Raw genomic sequence first — 19,243 nt, 5'->3', positions numbered from 1 at the left:
GTCTAATGCAGGTGGTTGCGATTATTTCGTCAATTATGAAAAGCACCTAACGCTGAAAGCACCTGACCCAGGAATAGAAGTCAGGGCCGGGGCGCGAACCCTGAGCTGTAAATCCCTTTCCATAACGAAGAGGATTCCAACCTCCACTACGACAAGAGCAAAACACACTCGCTATAAGGAAGCGAGGGACCAGTCAGACGATTGGGGGCAGGTTCCAGGCGCGGGGGCGTGGCCTCCGGCGACTGCCGGATGTCCTCTGCCGGAACCGGCCCGTGCCCCGGAAGCAGTTGTTGTTTGTTGGGGGCCTTTTGACCAGTGACGGAGACTGGCCAGGGGTGGTCACCATGTTCCTCTCCGCCGTCTTCTGTAAGTGGGGATGGAGGCGCCGGCAGGGGTTACGGTGAGGGTTGGGGGCCTGTGACAGGCAGGGCCCCGGAATGATGCGGGGAAGGATATGCTAACAGGCCGGGAAGCTACAACTGCGGACTTTTTCAGGCCTTCAGGACCACAGCGCCCGGCGTGCCCCGCGGCGCGCCTCCCTGCGCGGAGGTGTGGGTGCCTGAGAAGGGGTCTGTGGTGTCTGGATTCGGTTGCCGTCCTCGCTGACTGTTGAGTCTGGCTCTGGGGCGTTTTTCTCCAGCCCGTGTTAGGAGAGTCACTGCATGTCCGAAGGACATCCGAGGATTCTGAAGGACCTCAGAATTTTTAGCCCACCCATTTCGAACTCTAAAAATAAGGAAACCGCTCCCGAGAGGGGCAATGAATTGCCCGAGTAATACGGCAGGGCAGTGAAAGAAGTCCTCGGGCTCCCGAGTCAATGCTCTTCCTTACACCTGGCTGAATTCCCAGTAAGATTTAGTGTCTGATTTTCACCACATGTGATGGTTGTTACTATTTGCAAAGATTAACCTGTCAAACAAGAAGCTTGCTGCAGTGCAAATACTTGCACTTTAGAAGAGGGAAAAAGTGGAGCAGGCATTACTTACTTTAGAAAGATTTAAAAGGTAGCCAGTCCAACAGACATGAAATTGTGCAAAATATTAAATCTAGAATTGTGTTGGTCTGATTGGCTCTTTTAACCTTCCTTCTATAAAATCCTAAGGGGTTCCCTAATATATAGGGAATAGTTACTTGAGTGACACCTCATGGCGTCTTTCATAAATTAAATATTTTTGGTTATTACTGACATATAATGAACTGACATATAACTGAACTTTGCATAAGAAAGATACATTTATATTTTTATTTTCTTTTCCAACCTTTCCTGTCTACAAAAGTTGCCAAGAGCAAGTCAAAGTAAGTAAAGATTTTTCCTTTTTTAAACGTCACTTGTTTATGTTACATTTGTTAGTCTCGTTGCTCCCAGTACATCCTTATATGAAATTAAGCATTGGGCCTCGATTTCCTAAGAGTTGGTCTGTGGATTACTTAGTTGATAATTTTTTCTCTATGAACTCTTTCAAATATTTTCCCTCCTGCCCAACTGAGCTACTTCCGTGAGCATTGAAATACTTAACGGAGCCTTTGCTGCTTTTCTAGTCCCAGGATTTGTGAGCTCACTGTCTGTTTCTAAACAAACCATTGGGCTGTGCTGTATTTGGACTACCACCACATTTCCATTTTCTCAAATTGAGGACCAGGGGCCATTTGTCTGGAGCTCACTACTGGAATCCAGAAGAACAAATTCTGCTTTGATTAAATCATAGAGTCTGTTTTAATGAGTTTTGTAATCCTTTGCATTCATGGTATAAGCATTTAAAAAATAGCCAAGATTAAAGATTCCATGCTGTACCAGAGAGACTAGAACTACCAAACTTGTATTTCAAAATAAATGTTGTAGACTATAACTGAAGATTTTGTGGTAAAAATAGGGAAGTTCTGAAGCAGCCTTTCCTTGCAACTCAAGACATTGAAAATTCTTAAAGCTAGTCTTTTGGATTAAAGTTAATGATAAACATGTATGTTAGAGCTGTTCTGAGACAGCTATCTTTACCATTTCCTCACTAGCCAGCTGTGGTTACCAGTACTTTGATATTTTCCCCTTCCTGACTTCTGCTGCTCCTGAGGGTTGGATGTCTGAGGCTAGTCCCACCATGTGGCTTGATCTTATTGTTTTGGTGAGGCCATTGTGACGTAACTCTGTGTAGTGGAGCAAATCTGAGAGATTTGAAACTATTGAAATTGTTTCATGGAAAACTTAGGCTGTCTTACAGCTGAACCTTCTTAGGGCCAAGTGATATCCCACAACTAATATTACCCTACAGAGTTCTCAAAATGTGCCATCCCCCCAGGACTGATTTTAGTTTATTTCGTCAGCTCACACGTAACAGCATACTTTTTAATCTTAGAAACATTTTGGTGAGAATGGTGAGCCAAGCTGGGACAGGTTTCTGCTTCAACACCAAGAGAAACCGACTGAAGGAAAAACTGACTCTTTTGCATTATGATCCAGTTGGTAAGATCTGGGGAGGTTAATGCTTCCAAGGCCTGTTGCCCCCTTTGTAGGCTGAACATCTGAACATCTCTGGGAGTTTTTTTTTTAGCCTCTGATGCTAGCATTCATTTAGTAAATAGATATTGAATGATGATTATGATGCTATTAACATCCCAGGTGCTGGGATGCACCAGGACACAAGACAAGTTAAGTCCCTGTATTCTTGGCACTTAGTCTAGTCTGACTGGGGGAGAAAAAATGACAAATTATAAGTGCTATGAGAGAAACAATCAGGATGCTGAGGTGTAGGATTAAGTTGGGGAGTGGTAGGGAAAGTCACATTAGATGGCTAAATCAGGGAAGGTCTCTCCAGGAGGAGATAGTTAACTGAGACCTGAAGGTGAGAAACCAGCTATGTAAAGAGAATAGGTGGTAGTGTTCTGGAAACACAAGTGTCTTGAGAAGGGGACGGTATGGTGTCCTGGCATCATCTGTTCAACAGTGGCTACGTTTTGGGTCCTGATATAAGTTAAATGAATATGATTTCTATATATTAGTGCAGTGGGGGTAGGAAATTTGATTATGCTGTACTATATGGTAACTTTAAATGGTCTCATTAGATGGAAGTATTTATGTAGAAGAGACAAATGTTCCCAAGGCCAGATTATCTGCTCACAAACAAGAGTCAGCACCTGATGCTGTTGGTGGACGCCTATCCTGTTTCTGGATTTTATGTGCAGATTTATGCAAAAATAGCAAACGTTTCTACTTTTAGAGCTCTGGTTATTAATTTCATTTTTGTGCTCTTTATAATTAATTGTTTTTTTTTGTTTGTTTGTTTTTTTTTTTGAGACGGAGTCTCGCTGTGTCACCCAGGCTAGAGTGCAGCGGCGCGATCTCGGCTCACTGCAAGCTCCGCCTCCCGGGTTCACGCCATTCTCCTGCCCCAGCCTCCTGAGTAGCTGGGACTACAGATACCCGCCACCATGCCCGGCTAGTTTTTTTTTTTTTTTGTATTTTTAATAGAGACGGGGTTTCACCGTGTTTGCCAGGATGGTCTCGATCTCCTGACCTTGTGATCCTCCCGCCTTGGCCTCCCAAAGTGCTGGGATTACAGGCGTGAGCCACCGTGCCTGGCCTGTTTTTGTTATTTAAATGGAGTCTTACTCTGTCGCCCAGGCTGGAGTGCAGTGGTGCAGTCTCGGCTCACTGCAACCTCTGCCTCCTGGGTTCAAGTGATTCTTCTGCTTCATTCTTCCAAATAGCTGGGACTACAGGTGCATGCCACCACACCCAGCTAACTTTTATATTTTTAGTAGAGATAGAATTTCACCATGTTGGCCAGGCTGGTCTTGAACTCCTGCCCTCAGGTGATCCACCCACCTCAGCCTCCCAAAGTTCTGGGATTACAGGCATGAGCCACCGCGCCCGGCCATTGCTTCTTAACAAGATAATGGCTGTAATAACACGAGCAGACATTTTTCAAAGGCTCTAAGAAGCACAATTATCAGCTTAAAGTTTCTTGTATTCCATCCTTTAACAGAAATAAAATTCCTTGCTGTTTTTATGGTGTTCAAATTTGTGTATTCATTATCACAGTAAAAAGGGAATTCTAGGTTTGTACCTGATGATAAGGAGTCTGAATTTCAGGGTGATTCCTCATATGGTGGAAAATGAGGAGGTTTGCTGTTGGATTGATAAGGTTTAGAATTGGATTGGTATGTTTTACTCCCTCTGATTTCTTTGTGTCAGCTGGTGAAAAGTCAAAGGGATGAACTTTACAATAAAGTATTTTTCTACCATATTTATCTCTCTTAGTGAAAGGTGAAAGATTTATACGAGCCGAAGAGAAACCAGAGTATATATATTTAACTCTTTGAGTTTATTTTTAGAAACTTGCACAACACTAATAAATATTGATTGAATAACCTTCTGTGATATTTTAAGTATAAAAAATGTATGTATGGGGCTTTTCATCCTTAGTATGGAGGTATTAGGAACTCAATATTTGTCAGTTTGATTTTAAGTTTTGAGATTGGGAAAGGATACAACCATAAACAGTTCTGATCGAAGTGGGAGAAAAGATTCACATACAAATTTCAAACAGGCGCTTAGGACTTTTCTCAAAAGGAATGTCCTTAGCTTTGACAGCACAACTTTGTCTTTTCTGAAGAAGAGAATGTTCTGGGATAGCAGACTCCCTGGCTTTCTGCCCACCTGCTGAATGCCCTGCAGGTGTTCGTGATGTTTGCCTCGGGGCCTGCCCCATTGCTCAGGGTACCAAATAGCTTGGCAGTTCTCCTAGCATGTTTTACTGTGGTTAGTAAATTGTTAAGATTGAGGAAACTGATTATTCGTCTGCTTTATGAAGGAAATAGGTAAGGAAATGTGAAAAAATTCCCAATTATTTGAGCATTTCATAATACAGTCTGTGGCAAGAAGCAGCTGCATATGCCTGTCCTTTCGAACTCCTTTTCCATGTATAAAACTAGATGCTAATATCTGAAGAGGAAGGATTAAACGCTGAGGCATAAGCTTATTAAACTTTCCTAAATGTATTGAAGGTTTATCATAAAGAGAATGAAAACGTGTCAGTTTTAATTCCTTGGATGACTAAACAAGACAATATATACTTTAATTGAGGCAGAATCGGTTTTGGTTAGATGTAGGGAGAGAACTTGACAGATTCATTCTTCTATGCATTAAGCATTAAATATTTTGACAGAAAATTCATGTTTACAATTGTGGGTAGCAGTGTGTCATTTCAACTCACTTAACACGTGTTGAGTGTGCACTGTGTGTCCGGCAACAACCTTGTGAGGGAGACAGTTCTCTCTTCCACAGGGAAGAAAGCAGGGTAGAGTATTTTGAGAAATTTTCCCAGGGACTCATAGCTGATAAATGGTGGAGCCAGAGTTGGAACCCAGCCTTTCTCACTCCAAGTCCCTGTTTTTTTTTTTTTTTTTTTTTTGAGACAGAGTCTCGCTCCGTCTCCCAGGCTGGAGTGCAGTGGCGCGATCTCGGCTCACTGCAAGCTCCACCCCCCGGGCCCACGCCATTCTCCTGCCTCAGCCTCCCAAGTAGCTGGGACTACAGGCGCCTGCCACCGCGCCCGGCTAATTTTTTTGTATTTTTAGTAGAGATGGGGTTTCACCGTGTTAGCCAGGATGGTCTCAATCTCCTGACCTTGTGATCCGCCCACCTTGGCCTCCCAAAGTGCTGGGATTACAGGCGTGAGCCACCGTGCCCGGCAGTCCCTGTTCTTTATTTAATTTTTTTAAAAAATAGAGATGGGGGTCTCACTGTGTTGTCCAGGCTGGTCTAGAACTCCTGAGCTCAGGTAGTCCGCCCACCTTGGCTGTCCAAAGCATTGGGATTACAGGCTTGAGCCATTGTGCTTGGCCCTTCTAATTTAAACACAGTTTTTTTTTTTTTTTTTTTTTTGAAGAGACAGTGTCTTTCTATGTTGCCCAGGCTGGTCTGGAACTCCTGTCCTCAAGTGATCCTCCTACCTCAGTCTCCCAAGTGCTGGGATTATGGGCATGAGCCACCATTCCTGGCCAAGTCCCTGCTCTGTCTCTTACATGGAGCCAAATTAATCTTTCTAAAACTTTATTTATTTATTTTTTTAAAATCAAGACCTATCCCTGTGGTCAGGCCATGGATCCCCACTGAGACTCCTACCATCATCTAACCAGATGCCCATTCCTGGTTCATTTAATCCTTAATCCAAATGCTGATCTGTCTTCAGGGACCAAACCTGACACTTTCCATGAGGTCTTCTGTCACCATTCGTGTCCCTTCTGACCTTTAGGGTCCTCTGGGGTTTACTGGACATTTGTGTGGGCACCTCATGATGTACTGATGTATTAAATCAGGGAGTCTTCTTACACTTTTGTAAACTCTGCATTGCCTTGCACAGTTCTATGGTCTTAAATATTTATTCTTTGAGTTAAAGGAATAGGTGCAGTGAATGAATGAAAGGATTCTACTCCATATAGCCTTGCTCTACTAACCTTAATCAGTTACTCCTAGTCAGGGTCATTTAAATTGTCTCCAGATTGCTTTTCAGTGAGACAACTCCCCCACTCCCTGCCTTTTTTTAAACCAAGTGTTTAGTTCCCTGTAGAAAACCATGGGGGAAATAGTTCTTGTAATTAATAACATTGACGAGAAACTGTTTTGGTTCTTTACTACCATCTTGTAATGCATTAATGCATTGTAGTCGTCCTTGGAGTTTTAGGAGGATCAATCCTACTTACATTTCACATGGTTTGAAGTATGTTAAAAAGATCCCTTATGTACAGTGTATTCATATTATAGATAAAAATCTGTTGACAGGTTAATAGTTCTTAAATTCAGCTGCCCATCAATTGAGGATTTTTAAAAAAATGTAGACTTCCAGTCCAACTCTAGCCTTACTAAACCAGAATTAAGGTAGGAGTGGAGGGTGAGAATGGACTTACTTAAATAAGGTAATTCTTTTTTTTTTTTTGAGACGGAGTCTCGCTCTGCCGCCCAGGCTGGAGTGCTGTGGCCGGATCTCAGCTCACTGCAAGCTCCGCCTCCCGGGTTCACGCCATTCTCCTGCCTCAGCCTCCCGAGTAGCTGGGACTACAGGCGCCCGCCACCTCGCCCGGCTAATTTTTTTGTATTTTTAGTAGAGACGGGGTTTCACCGTGTTAGCCAGGATGGTCTCGATCTCCTGACCTCGTGATCCGCCCGTCTCGGCCTCCCAAAGTGCTGGGATTACAGGCTTGAGCCACCGCGCCCGGCCTTAAATAAGGTAATTCTTAATCGTAGATAGCTTGGGAATCTCATATACAGAGTATCCATGTTGACTGTAGAAGGAAAAAGCTAATGTCTGTGTGATAGGGACAAGTGAGGAATTGTTAGGTCATAGTTGTTTGGGTCTTCCTTGGGTGATTGTTCCATTTCTGGTGTATTTTTGTTTTAGCAAGGAGGAAATAGGTAGGGGGGTGTTTGTGTGTGTTTGTGTGTGTGTGAGAGAGAGAGAGAATGTTGGAAGTTAATGGAGTGCCATAGGGCATTATAGAACTATGAAAGCCTTACTGCTCAGCATCTAGTCTTCAGTCATTGTTTTTGAGACGGAGTTTCACTCTTGTTGCCCAGGCTGGAGTGCAATGGCACGATCTCGGCTCACTGCAACCTCTGCCTCCGGGGTTCAAGTGATTCTCCTGCCCCAGCCTCCTGAATAGCTGGGATTACAGGCATGTGGCATGCCTGGCTAATTTTGTAGTTTTAGTAGAGACGGGGTTTCTCCATGTTGGTCAGGCTGGTCTTTGAACTCCCAACCTCAGGTGATCCACCCACCTCGGCCTTCCAAAGTGCTGGGATTACAGGCGTGAGCCGTTGTGCCCAGCTAGCCTTCAGTGTTTCATCCAGGCAGGTAGCACTTTGTTTCATAGAACTGTACTCTGTGATATTTACAATAATGAGATATTGGTTATGATGTTAATTATAGTACCAAACTAAAAGCTCCATATTTGGGTGTATTAACCCATCTCTGGGAAGTAGAGGTTTAGTGTCTGTTACTCTTCCAGACAGTGTGGTCCACTTGGTTCTTGCTGCTCTTTTTCTGGAGTCCAGCTCCCAGTCTGTCCTTGCTTACCTCCTGCAAGAGTGGACATTAATTGGGTGAAAACATTGTTTTCCATTTTTGTCCCCAGTTTTCTTTCTTAATGTGAATATTTCTACATTGGTTTAAATAACGACTTGTGGGATACCAAGGATGTTGCTGATTAGCTAGTGGCCCTATAGCCATTTTCTCCAGTCTGCCCTGGCTCCTGGGATGGAAGAACTGAGTTTGCAAATCAGCTCCATCCTCATATCAAGAAATAGTAAAATAAGAGAAAGGAGAGGGCTTATGGTCTGATATATATTTTTTATAAAAATGTCGATGATACTTTATAATAATTTTCTGCTACAATTCTTTTTTTCTCCCTCCATAGTGAAACAAAGAGTCCTCTTCGTGGAAGATAAAAAAATACGCTCCCTTTAAATGGTGGATTGAAAGTGACTTTGATTTATAGAGAGAAGACTGAGGGCGGGGATACTGATTCAGAAATCCTGTAGTGTGTAATAAAAGAAGAGGAAATGGCACAGAATCACTGCCTCCTGTGATTTGAAGGCCATTGTGAAGGGAAACAATGCAGTGAAAGAAAGTTCTTCATATTAGGACAGATATCATTGCATCACATTTATTTATCTTTCTGGGTATTTTTATAGCCCTTAATAAAAAATATTAAAATAGCCTATGCTATTGTGTCTTAGTGATGTTTTTCCACACTATTTGAGGTTTTAAAAATCAACCACATTACTAAAAAATAACCATTGTTTCATGTAATAAATGTTTCCATAACAACACTTATGTAAGAGTTTCCAGCCTGCTCCCTCTGTACTCAAGAGAAAAGGCAGAGTAACATTCCAGAGTGATCTTGAAGAAACTCCCATGTAATAACAAAGATGGCAAGGGGGACCAGGAATGACAAAAGAAGGAGCCTTGTAACACAAATCAAGAGAACTTCTATTTCTGATTTGTGCTTAATTAGGAAAAATGCCACTGGCCTATATTTTCAAACCCAGGTCACCAAAGCAGTATCTAGGATTTTCTGGGACAGCTTTGGATTCCTTTATTCCCTAGATTTTTCTTTCCTTTTAAAATGAAGCTATAGTGTATTTCCATAAAGCCACTGCTAAGACTTCTGAGGCATGGTGGTACCACACAGCTAACTAGCATGGAATTCTGGGAGCAATCCCTAATGTTCAGATAAGGACCTCTGTCCTGCCCAGAGCCATACACTTTCTCACTCGGGCTGTTTCCCACAAGTTTTCAAAGTTGTCCAGTTTTCTCCTTTGTCAAGTTCCTGGTTGAAAAGGATCTGCTCATTTTAAGCTCTGCTGGTTCACATCCTACCCCATTTAAAGCATTTGTGTGGGCAAATGATACCGTGCCCATCCTGACTACAAAATAAGTTCCTTCTCCATGGCCCAAACCTGGCTCCAAGGGACATGTAAGAGCAGCTCTCTGGCGGTTTAGAGGAATTAGAGGCAGATATTGATGAGTCTTAGGCGCTTGTGGCCTCATGGTCAATCAGCTATTTTATGGCATCTTTTGATAAAGCTCTGGTTCAAAGCAATAATAGGTGAGATCTTGGCTTGTTTTAGGCTGAAACTGTACATAGTATTGTTATAAGAAAAATCACCTGCTCCTAGCTAAGCTGATGTAAAGGGTCTGTGACATGCATGAATTGCTTTCAAAAAGGAAACTTACCTGGTTTAACAAATGACTGACTTATTCAGCCCATGGGTTGAATGGGGCCCATAGGTGGTGGTTACTTCTTATTTTTTGATACAGGGTCTGCTTTGTCACACAGACTGGAGTGTAGTGGCGTGATCATGGCTCACTGCGGCCTCAAACTCCTAGGCTCGTGTTATCCTCCCACCTCAGCCTCCTCAATAGCTGGGACTACAGGCGTGTGCCACCACGCCTGGCTAATTTTTTGTATTTTTAGTAGAGATGAGGTTTCGCCATGTTGCCCAGGCTGGTCTCAAACTCCTGGGCTCAAGCAATTCTTCCGACTCGGCTTCCCAAAGTGGTGGGATTACAGGTGTGAGCCACCACACCACTGTGGTGTTTACATTAAAAAAAAAAAGAAATTAGTTGCTGATACATAAACACTGAAGGGTTTCAATAAATATCCAAACTTCTGCCTTCCCTTACAAAAACCAGAGGTTTTGACAACACTAAGCTAAAGTTGAGTATCAGCTGCCCCTCTTAGAAAGTGCCCTTTCCCTTAAGAAGAGTCTGCTCTGGCTCTAGACACTGTTGTCCACAACCTCTGCCGTACGGTGCACATGGGGCATTAACAATCTGTTGACAATTGAGTTTACTTGTCCCTGAAGAGTGGTAATGTTTGTACAGATCTTGGTTGTGGAATCTTTAGTTCTGGTTGGTTTGTGCAAATGCATGGAAAGCAAAAGAATCATCGTTACAAATAAATTGAAGCGGGCCGGGCGCGGTGGCTCAAGCCTGTAATCCCAGCACTTTGGGAGGCCGAGACGGGCGGATCACGAGGTCAGGAGATCGAGACCATCCTGGCTAACACCGTGAAACCCCGTCTCTACTAAAAAATACAAAAAACTAGCCGGGCGAGGTGACGGGCGCCTGTAGTCCCAGCTACTCGGGAGGCTGAGGCAGGAGAATGGCGTGAACCCGGGAGGCGGAGCTTGCAGTGAGCTGAGATCCGGCCGCTGCACTCCAGCCTGGGTGACAGAGCAAGACTCCGTCTCAAAAAAAACAAACAAACAAACAACAACAACAACAAACAAATAAATTGAAGATTGAGGATGACTTTTTGTAAAAGAACTAATATCTGCAAAGAAAGGGGATGAGGACATTTTCTAATAAGTGTTAGCCAGGAGCAGCCACCCACAAGTACATTTTATTCCCAGGCATATTTATTTTGGGACTAATAGCAATCAAAACAGAGTAAGCGGAAGGTCTTTTTTGTAAGGGTAAGATGACTGTGTTCCTGCAGCCTGGACGCTGACTGCTGCAATGAAATTGGATCTCTTGAGCATGTCTTCCAAGGACAAATTTGGATAGTAAGCCAGGTAGAAGGCCAAAGCGCCCACAAAGCTGTCACCAGCACCCTGTAATTAAAAGCACACTTTTGAAGACAAGCATGTAGTCAATCTGTTGCCCAAACTGCATATTTTAAAAATATTTAAGTAAACTTAATTTTAGTTTTAGATTTACAGAAAAGGTACAAGGATAATACAGAGTTTCCATGTACTCATACCCAGTTCTGTTAACATCTTACTGTGGTACATTTATCACCACTAAAGAAATAATAGTTATTGAACTTCATACTTTTTTTCAGATTTTACTAGTTTTGCTTAATATCCTTTTTCTGTTCCAGGATCCCATCCAGCATGCCACATTACATTTAATTGTCATATTTGCATAGACTCCTGTAGGCTGTGATAGTTTCTTAGACATTCTTTGTTTTTGGTGATTTTTTTTTTTTTTTAAGAGACATGGTCTTACTCTGTTGCCCAGGCTGAAGTGCAGTGGCACAATCATAGCTCACTGCAGCCTGGGCTCAACTCCTGAGTGAACTCCTGCTGGGCACCGGCAATCCTCCTGCTTCAGCCTCCCAAGTAGCCGGAACTACAGGCATGTGCAACACCTGGCTATGTTTTAAAAATTTTAATTAAAAAAAAAAAAAAAGGGTCTCACTATGTTGACCAGCCTGGTCTTGAACTGCTGGCCTCAAGCAATCCTCCTGCCTCAGCCTCCCAAATGCTAGGATTACAGGTGTGAGCCACTGCACCTGGCTGTTGTTGATGACTTTGATAGTTTCGAGGAGGACTGGTCACGTATTTTGTAGCATGTATCTTAATTGAGATATGTCTGTTTTTCTCACAGGCTGTGGTTATGGTTTTTGGGAGGAAGACCACAGAGGTGAAATGTCATTTTCATCACATCATCTTAAGGGTACATACGATCAACATGACTTCTCACTGATGGTGTTAACCTTGATCACCTGGCTAAGGTAGTCTTTGCCAAGTTTATCCACTGTAAAGTTACTTTGCTCCCTTTTTTCATGTTGCACTCTTTGTTTTTTTTTCTTTTAATTTTTTTTTTTTTTTCATGTTGGAAAGCAAGTCAGTAAGTGTATTCCACTCTTAAAGGCTGGGGAGTTATTACCTGAAGTTACGCTCTATCTCCTTAAGGGTGGAGTTTCTACATAAATTATTTGGAATTCTTCTGTATGGGAGATTGGTCTCTTCCATTTGTTTATTCAGTCATTTATATCAGTATGAACTCATCGTTATTTGTTTTATTCTTTGGGCTATAATTCAATGCCATATTATTTTGTTGTTCAAATTGTTCCAGCTTTGGCCATTGGGAGCTTTTCCAGTTGGCTTCCGTGTCCCTTTGACATACGCCCATCCTTTTGGTTTTGAGTACTTTCTGGCATTACAAGATGCCCCAGGGAGCCGGGCGTGGTGGCTCACACCTGTAATCCCAGCACTTTGGGAGGCTGAGGTGGGCACATGGCTTGAGCCCAGGAGTTTGAGACCAGACTGGGCAACATGGCAAAACCTTGCCTCTACAAAAACAAAACAAAATCCCCCAAGATGCTCCAGGGTCATCTTGTATAGTCCCTGCCCTAGCCCTAGAATTAGCCATTTCTTCATTAAAAATGCATGCAGAAAGAGCTGAGAGCCATTTGATATTATTTCTAAACCAAATATAGGGGCACATCAAGTTTCTTTCCATTTTCTCTGAAGCTCCAAAGATCCAAGCTGGTGAAGGCCATGGAGACAGAAAACATCCTGAGAAAGTCTATGGACCTGTGCCTTTGGACAGAGCAATACCTGCTCGTGTTTGGCTAACAATTGTGTTCAGGACAATTTGAATGTGACTACACTGTCTCACTTGAAAAACCATTCTTGTATTCAACAGCTCTCAGGGTCGTTTTCTACCTCTTTCCAGTTTGCTGGTTCCTTAGACCAGGCTTTCGTAACAAATCTTGAGGCTATACCTCAGGCTTTTTAAAGAACCTTGGCATGCACGATTGTTCCAGTCACAGTTGATGTATTTAATGGGCTATGTGCCCAGCACAGTGATGGGTGCTAGAAAAGGACTAAAATCCATTGTGGATTAAATGCTAAATAGTATGGCAGAATTTGTAAGTGCTGTTAGATTCTAAGAAGGGGTTTGAAGAAAGCCCCTCCAAGAAGGGAGCCCTTATAGAATGAGCCAGATTTAAAAAGAGAAGGCAGACCTCAAAGAATAAAGACACAGGAGGAGAAAGGATCAGAGTGAGCTCATGAAACCATGAATGGCTTTAAGGAGAATGATATTTCCCCTTGTTTACACAGACAAAGCCATCAATATTAAATTCGCCAAGGGGTGATAGTAATGCAGCTGTGAATGCAACTTTCATTCCTCCCATGAATGTTGTTTGAGTGCCTAAAATGTGTTAGGCCCTATGCTAGGTGCTTTGCAACCTTTACTGGTCTTTCCTAAAGGATGCAGTGGAGAAAGAGACAGACATGGTTCCTTCCCACTCGCAGTTTACAGCACAGCAGCTTACATGAGGAAGGTCTGAAACCTGAGGAACTGTGAGCTGACTGGAGGGTTATTACGAAAACATGGAAAATGCCACAAGATATGATGAAGAGCTATGGCAAACTCCCAGATGCCAAGTCTTGACTCCTCCTTACATTACATACAAAATTAAATTCCAGCTAAAGTCTTGAATGTAAAAAACAAAACAGTACAATAATAAGATGAAAATTTTGATGAATATTTTTGTATAACCTTAGACAGGGAAAACATAAGTCAGTAAACACAAAAAGATATAATGAAAAAAAAACCAGGTTTTTAATTTTATAAACATATTTTAAAAATATGTCCAAAGACACTATAAATAAAGCCAAGTGGAAAAGTACAGATTTGGTGAAAACTCTTGCAATACATGTAACATATCCTCAGTATTCAAAGAATATCTTCAAACTGCTAGGAAAAAGACAAATGTAGGATAAAAGTGAATAAAGATATAGGCCTGCAATTTCAGAAAAGGAAATGTATATGGTCAGTAATAAACATATGAAAAGATGGTCAATGACTAGAAAATGTATAATGCTTAGCTGGGCGCGGTGGCTCACGCCTGTAATCCCAGTACTTTGGGAGGCTGAGGTGGGCGGATTACGAGCTCTGGACTTCAAGACCAGTCTGGCCAAGATGGTGAAACCCTGTCTCCACTAAAAATACAAAAATTAGCCGGGCATGGTAGCACGTGCCTGTAATCCCAGCCACTCGGGAGGCCGAGGCAGAAAATTGCTTATACCCGGGAGGTGGAGGTTGCAGTGAGCCCCGATCACGCCACTACACTCCAGCCTGGGTGACAGCCAGACTCCATCTCAAACCAAACAAACAAACAAACAAACAAAAAAGGAAATGTGTAATGCTCTTTGATTCAACAATTTCAATCCTGCTCCTGGGAATCTCCTACAGACGGAAAAGCTCCTGTAATATAGGAATATAGGTACAAAGATGCTTATTGCTGCATTATTTTCAAAGGCAAAACATCTACCAAATAGGATGGGCCCGGCGCGGTGGCTCAAGCCTGTAATCCCAGCACTTTGGGAGGCCGAGACGGGCGGATCACGAGGTCAGGAGATCGAGACCATCCTGGCTAACACGGTGAAACCCCGTCTCTACTAAAAATACAAAAAACTAGCCAGGCGAGGTGGCGGCGCCTGTAGTCCTAGCTACGCCGGAGGCTGAGGCAGGAGAATGGCGTAAACCCGGGAGGCGGAGCTTGCAGTGAGCTGAGATCCGGCCATAGCACTCCAGCCTGGGTGACAGAGCGAGACTCTAATAAACTGGCACATTCTTTTTTTTTTTTTTTTTTTTTTTTTGAGACGGAGTCTCGCTCTGCCGCCCAGGCTGGAGTGCTGTGGCCAGATCTCAGCTCACTGCAAGCTCCGCCTCCCGGGTTCACGCCATTCTCCTGCCTCAGCCTCCCGCGTAGCTGGGACTACAGGCACCCGCCACCTCGCCCGGCTAACTTTTTGTATTTTTAGTAGAGACGGGGTTTCACAGTGTTAGCGAGGATGGTCTCGATCTCCTGACCTCGTGATCTGCCCGCCTCGGCCTCCCAAAGTGCTGGGATTACAGGCGTGAGCCACCGCGTCCGGCATCAGGCTGGTCTTAAACTCCCGACCTCAGGTAATCTGCCCACCTCGGCCTCCCAAAATCCTAGGATTATAGGCATGAGCCACCGCGCCTGGCCCAGCACATGTGTATTTTTTAAAAAGAATATAGAGAATATAGAATGAAGGATATGTATCAAATTGTGACTATTTGGTTTTCTTATGTGCCAAGTACAGGGACAGTGATCTTTTATTCTTTATATACTTCTATATTGTTTGATTTATTATAAGTTTATAATATTTTTCCAAAAAAGTTTAAGATAACAAAAGTATGAATAGGTTAGCCATGCCTCTGTGCCTCCCTACCTTGCACCCTGACCAGAGTGGGGGCAGGAGGCAGAAAGGAGACATTCTGGCATTGCCGATAGAAATCAGGTCTACCTACCCCTCTGATAGCTACTGGGGTATTTTTGGCTGCAGACAAGGTTTTTTAGAAAGTTTTAAAAATATGACTAGGCTTTGTGGCTCATGCCTGTAATCCCAGCACTTTGGGAGGCCGAGGCAGGTGGATCATGAGGTCAGGAGTTCAAGACCAGCCTGGCCAAGATGGTGAAACTCTGTCTCTACTAAAAATACAAAAAATTAGCCGGGCGTGGTGGTGGGTGTGCCTGTAATCCCAGCTACTCAGGAGACTGAAGCAGAGAACTGCTTGAACCAAGGAGGTGGAGGTTGCAGTGAGCCAAGACCGTGCCACTGCACTCCAGCCTGGGCAACAGAGTGAGACTCCGTCTCAAAAAAAAAAAAAAAAAAAAAAGAAAGTTTAAAAAATATTATACCCACACCTGAAAACACTCTTTTTTTTTTTTTTAAGTCTTTAAAACAGTATTTTATTAATGATAGATGAACATGTCTCATGGTAATACATACACATATAACAGACCGTATTAACACACACAGAACCTGTGTGTTCATAACGCTGGATTGCCTGGATATAAACATTTTTTTTTTGAAAACACTCTTAAAATCACTAAAATTCTTTTCCACTACAGCCAAGGCCAGGGAAACACAGGGCTTGGTGGAACTGTGTGTGCTGGAAGCATTATTTAGCCAGCAACAATTCTCACAATTTGATTACCCTTCATTCTCGGGGCTACATTATGTGTTGCTTTTTTGTTTCTTTCGAGACACGGTCTTGCTCTGTCACCCAGGATGGAGTGCAGTAGCATCATCATAGCTCACTGATGCCTTGATCTCCCAGGCTCAAGCAATCCTTTCACCTCAACCTCCTGAGTAGCTGGGACCACAGGTGTGCACCACCATACCCAGCTAATCTTTTTATTTTTTGTAGAGATGAGGTTGGCCAGGCACAGTGGCTCATGTCTGTAATCCCAGCACATGGGGAGCAAGACAGCCTGGGCAACGTTGCGAAGCCCTGTCTCTATAAAAAACATAAAAATTAGCTGGGCATTGAAGTGTGTGCCTGTAGTCCTAGCTACCTGGTAGGTTGAGGCAGGAGGATCACCTGAACCCAGGGGTGTCGAGCCTGCAGTGAGCTGTGATCATGTCACTGCACTCCAGCCTGGGCGAAAGAGTGAGATCCTGTCCAAATAAACGAATAAATAAATAAATAGGCAGGGTCTTCCCATGTTGCCCAGGCTGGTCTCAAACTCCTGGGCTCAAGGGATCCTCCCGCCTTGGCCTCCCAAAGTGCTGGGATTACAGGTACGAGACGCTGTGCCTGGCCTACACACTGCGTTGCTAGAGAATAAAAGATAAGTCCTTCCTATATTAAAAATGGGGGGTTCCCAATAAAGAAAACTCTAGACTAGATGGCTTCGCTGAATAATCCTTGCAAACATTTAAGTAAGAACTAATCCTAATTCTACACAAATTCTTTAAGAAAATAGAAGAGCCAAGGAAACACTTTATAATGCTAGCGTCCCCATGATACCAAAACCAGACAATGATATTGCAAGAAAACAAAAAAGATCAATACCCTTTGTGAATATAGATGTAAAAACCTTAACTTTTTTAAAGCAAATTAAATAAATATATATGTGTGTGTGTGTGTGTATATATATATAATATATGATAATACATCATGACCAAGTAGAACTTATCACAGGAATGCAAGATTGGTTTAACATTTTAAAAAATCAATGTAATTCAGTAATATTAAAAACCTTATGATTATATCAACAGGAGCTGAAAAAGCATGTCACAAAATTCTACATTCATTCATGATAAAAATTCAGCAAATTTAGAAAGATGTAACTTGATCTTCTTGATAAAGAGCATTTATGAAAAATCTACAGCTAACATCATGCTCACTCAACCAGAAAGACTGCTTCCTCCCTAATATAGGGAACAAATCAAAGATGTCTGTTCTCACTACTTCTACTCAACACTGTACTGGATTGCCTAGCCAGTGCAAAAGGACAGGGGAAAAAAAAGAAAGAAAAGGCATACAGATTGAAAAGGAAGAAGTAAAACACCTTTTCTTTGTAGATGACATAGTGACCTATGTAGAAAATCCTAGGAAGTCCAGCCAAAAAGCTACTAGAAATGGTGGGTTTAGCAAGGTAACAGACACAAGGTCACTATAAAAAACCAATTGTGGCCAGGCGTGGTGGCTCACACCTGTAATCCCAGCACTTTTGGAGGCCGCGGCAGGTGGGTAACAAGGTCAGGAGATCAAGACCATCCTGGCTAACACGGTGAGACCCCATCTCTACTAAAAATACAAAAAAAAAAAAAAAAAGAGCCGGGCATGGTGTTTGGCACCTGTAGTCCCAGCTGCTACTCGGGAGGCTGAGGCAGGAGAATGGCATGAACCCGGGAGGTGGAACTTGCAGTGAGCCAAGATCGCGTCACTGCACTCCAGCCTGGGTGACAGAGCGAGACTCTGTCTCAAAAAAAAAAAAAAAAAAAAAAATTACATTTCTATATATTAGCAATGAACAAGAACTCAAAGTTATGCAAACATTTGCAACAGCATTTTAAAAATGAAGTATTTAGGCTAAATTTAACTGAATATGTGTAAGATCTATCTACTCTTGCTATGGAAAGTTAAAGAAAAATAAATGGTGAGAGTTTCAAGGACTGGAAAACTCAATATTCTTAAGATATCAATTCTCCCCAAATTGATCTATAGATTAATGCAATTCCAATAAAAATCCCAGCTGGCAATTGGTGTAAATTAATAAACTGATTTTAAAATGTACATGGAAATGGAAACGTCCTACAATAGCCAAAACAGTTTTGAAAAAGAACCAAGTTTCCAGGCTTACCATAAGCTACAGTAATTAGACAGTGAGATACTGACATAAGGATAGACATGTAGGTCACTTGATAACTTGATACAAGAGTCCAGACACAGACTGACAAATATATGGTTAACTTATTTCCAACAAAGGAATAGGTTGAGTATCCCTTATCTGAAATACATGGGACCAGACATGTTTTGGATTTCACTTTGTGTGTGTGTGTTTGTCATACTCACTGGTTGAGCATCTCTTATCCAAAAATTTGAAATCCAATATACTCCAATGAACATTTCTTTTGAGGATCAGGTTGGCAATGAAAAAATTTCAGATTTTGAAGTTATTTTTATTTTTTGAGACAGGGTCTCACTCTGTTGCCCAGGCTGGAGTGTGGTGGTGTGATCTTGGCTCACTGTAACCTCTGCCTCCTGGGTTCAAGCAATCCTCCCACTTCAGCCTCCCAAGTAACTGGGATTATAGATGTGTGCCACCACACCCGGCTTTTTTTTTTTTTTTTTTTGAGTTAGAGTCTCACACTATAGCCCAGGCTGGAGTGCAATGGTGCGATCTTGACTCACTGTAACCTCCGCCTCCTGGGTTCAAGCAATTATCCTGCCTCAGCCTCCCAAGTAGCTGGGATTACAGGCATCTGCCACCATGCCTGGCTAATTTTTGTATTTTTAGTAGAGATGGGGTTTCACCATATTGGCCAGGCTGGTCTTGAGCTCCTGACCTTGTGATCTGCCTGCCTCGGCCTCCCAAAGTGCTGGGATTACAGGCGTGAACCACCGTGCTTGGCCAGCAATTTTTTTTTTTGGTGTGTGTGTATTTGTGTGTGTATGTATATGTG

The 19,243-nt window shown here is 42.7% G+C and overlaps 2 protein-coding genes across 3 annotated transcripts in view; one reads left to right on the top strand and one right to left on the bottom strand.

Annotated features, from left to right (window-relative positions):
* The first annotated feature begins 225 nt into the window (after window positions 1-225).
* Window positions 226-8,712, top strand: MRPL33 (mitochondrial ribosomal protein L33). The gene is made up of 4 exons (XM_033176186.1): window positions 226-366; window positions 1,278-1,296; window positions 2,349-2,455; window positions 8,407-8,712. Exons 1-4 carry the CDS (start codon window positions 345-347, stop codon window positions 8,454-8,456), a joined length of 198 nt encoding a protein of 65 aa, XP_033032077.1. The 5' UTR covers window positions 226-344; the 3' UTR covers window positions 8,457-8,712.
* A 2,099-nt stretch (window positions 8,713-10,811) lies between these two features.
* RBKS (ribokinase) overlaps window positions 10,812-19,243 on the bottom strand; it is a 109,521-nt gene continuing 101,089 nt past the window's right edge. The window contains exon 7 of one of the 2 annotated variants that reach the window (XM_033176185.1): window positions 10,812-11,110. In XM_033176185.1, the coding sequence (XP_033032076.1) occupies window positions 10,937-11,110 (174 nt within the window). In that variant the 3' untranslated portion in view covers window positions 10,812-10,936. The remainder of the gene's footprint in view (window positions 11,111-19,243) is intronic. The other variant, XM_033176183.1, reaches the window with a different exon arrangement.

This window comes from Trachypithecus francoisi, unplaced genomic scaffold (genome assembly GCF_009764315.1).
Source record: "Trachypithecus francoisi isolate TF-2019V2 unplaced genomic scaffold, Tfra_2.0 Lachesis_group17, whole genome shotgun sequence".
NCBI lineage: Eukaryota > Metazoa > Chordata > Mammalia > Primates > Cercopithecidae > Trachypithecus > Trachypithecus francoisi.
The sequence above is the reverse complement of the archived record's forward strand: the minus strand, read 5'-3'. Positions and strand labels throughout refer to the sequence as shown.